Below are 2701 nucleotides of genomic sequence, written 5' to 3' on the forward strand. Positions count from 1 at the left end.
GTTACATTTTTACCATTCATGATCATATAGTTATTCAAGCCTTGCATTCAACTTACATAGATAACCATTTCTGTTTCAATTCCCATTCTACAACATAAATCAATTCCACCTCATCTTAAAATTTTAATCCATTATACTTCAAGCCAATTCTAACATTCAAGCAATTTCTATTACAATATTCATACAAGTCCCATTTGAAAGCCCTTTAGAAATCCCAATTTTTCATTCAACCACTATCTCACACTACAATATTCAATACCATTTCATTAAACCAAATCCAAAAGGATTACAGAATCACAAACATTTCATCTATGAAATTACACTATCCTATTACACAATAAATCCCAACAAAGACAAGTCAAGTCCTCCAAGCCACAAAGCCATGCTTCGACAACGACCAAAATTGCTTCTTCCAAGCCTTGCGATGGTAATGAACCTGCAAGATCAAAACACAAACAAAATCACAAACCCAAAACACAGTCTCATTTTCAGTCACACGTCATGTACATGCTTTCACTCACTTTCAACTGCTGGAGTTGTTGTGGTAGTACCAGAAGTAGAGCTCACACCACATATTCTGAGTTTTTTCCTGCCTTGCCCCTTTTCTGAATTTTTTTACCCAATATGGCCCATTCTGAAAATCATTTCCCAATCTACCCCCTTTTTCAATGTATACTCGTCACTTCAAATGACGAGGGTATGAAGAAGGTAATTTTTTTTATTTTTTAATATTTTAAATACTTTATTAAATACTAATAATAATTAATATAATTGATATTTAATTATTAATTATATATTTAATTAATATAATTGATTTAATTAAAAATAATAATAATTTTTTTATAAAAAAATATTTAAAGTAAATTTTAAATAATTATAGTTTTTCATGATAATAGAAATAAATTGTAAATAATTTTTAGAATATTAATAATAGAAATAATTGGTTTTTTTAAGAATTACAATGGAAGAAATAGATTTTATTGATATAATTGAAGCAATACATTTTATTTATAGTGACCGCCTGTTCCACATCTTGTGCCAACTTTTTGCGTTTTCCCTTGCCCAAGTCTTGTTGTCTTTGTCTTGCGGGAGACGGAGACGAGTCGGAAGACAATTCATCAAGGGCGTTTTGTTGTTGTTGATGTTGTTGACTTTGATGTTGTTGTGATGTGTTAGGAGGCATATCCATAACGTCGAGTTCTTGAACGCCAAAAGAAGGCATACTCATTAAATGGTCATCGGTGAGGTCAAAGTTGGGTAGTGAATGTGTGGTTTGTGTGTAGGTTTCGGGTCGGGTGTGTTGGATAGGAGGATAATAGACATCATCAGGGTTGTATGTGGGAGTGGGATATGTGAATGTGGTGTTAGAAGGTTGGGGTTGAGAATGAGGGTTTGAGTATTCAAAGTTGGGTTGAGGAATTGGAGTGTATTGTATGGGTTGGCGTAGGTTGGTTTGTTGTTGATATTGTTGGTTGTAAAAGTAGTTTGTTTGAGGGAATGGAGTTTGGGGATTATGGTGTTGGGTTGAGGTGGAATAAATGGTGTGTTGTTGGGTGGTCTGGATGTGTTGGTATGTTTGTTGAGCTGAGGATGATGGTTGGTTATGTTGTTGTGGGGGTGATGTTGTGTGTTGGGTTGTGTGTTGGGTTGAAGAAGCTACACGATGACGGGGATCATCCAAAAATTGTGTCGGAGCAACGTGCATAAAAGGAATTGATAAAAACCAATTCATGTATTCTCTACCCGGCTTAGACTCACCAATTACCGAGTTTCCTTGTAACACCAAATGCCTTCTTATTTTCCATTCTTTCAGCTCTTCTTTATTTAAATCTTGCCAATGCGTGTCCCAAGCTTGGACCATAGTCATGTTATGGTGTTCACTTAGACATCTTGGCGGAGACGGTATTTGTTGTTCAAATCCAAATCGGAGTTTGACTCGATCCGTCTGATACATCTCAACGGTATAGAAACATATGATATATGTTGTTGCACTCCAGACTCGGCTGTCATTATAATCAGGCACTGGATATTGTATGTACGGCCTCCAAATAAACTGTTAAAAGAAATATAACTATTAGAATGTATAAAATAAATAAGTTTAATATTATAATTAATATTAGAATGTATACCATAAATTTAAATAAGTTTAATATTATAATTAATCATTCTTACATCTTTTTCTTCCATGTGTTCTATTGCAACACGGTACCCTTGTACATGATGTCGAGGATTATTTCGATAATTCATACCTCGTTTGCACCATCTTGCATATCAAAAAAAATACGTTAAAGTGACGTATAAATAATTTTGATAAATATAAATTGCATTTTAATGAAAATCGTTACCTTAATGCATAAGGAAATGATGGAACCTCGTTACTAACCGGGGCTATCAAGGGTATGCGTGTGAATTCCCATACAGTTAGTAATACCACACATCCTCCTATGATCTTTACTCCTCTATGGGCCGCACTTGGTTGAATATATGTATGCGAATGAACCCGAAATTTTCCATCTTGCTGAAATTAAAATAAAAAACAGTAATGAATATTTGGTCCGATAAAGAACGGAAATAAAAAACGATAATAAAAAACGATAATAAAAATCGATAATAAAAAACGGTAAATTTGAATGAGACTTACGTATTCGGCAATGTTTGCCGCCGTCCCACGGTGTGATTCGCCCATCCATAAGAGAGACAT

General features: G+C 34.3%; 1 protein-coding gene across 1 annotated transcript; it reads right to left on the reverse strand.

Annotated features, from left to right (window-relative positions):
• Window positions 1-330: 330 nt before the first annotated feature.
• LOC127130004 (uncharacterized) lies at window positions 331-2701 on the reverse strand. Its single transcript, XM_051059090.1, has 5 exons — window positions 2642-2701; window positions 2346-2518; window positions 2173-2263; window positions 1002-2053; window positions 331-436 (listed from the first exon to the last, which is right to left on the reverse strand). The coding sequence occupies exons 1-5, from the start codon at window positions 2699-2701 to the stop codon at window positions 331-333; spliced, it is 1482 nt and encodes a 493-aa protein (XP_050915047.1).

This window comes from Lathyrus oleraceus, chromosome 3, assembly GCF_024323335.1.
Source record: "Lathyrus oleraceus cultivar Zhongwan6 chromosome 3, CAAS_Psat_ZW6_1.0, whole genome shotgun sequence".
NCBI lineage: Eukaryota > Viridiplantae > Streptophyta > Magnoliopsida > Fabales > Fabaceae > Lathyrus > Lathyrus oleraceus.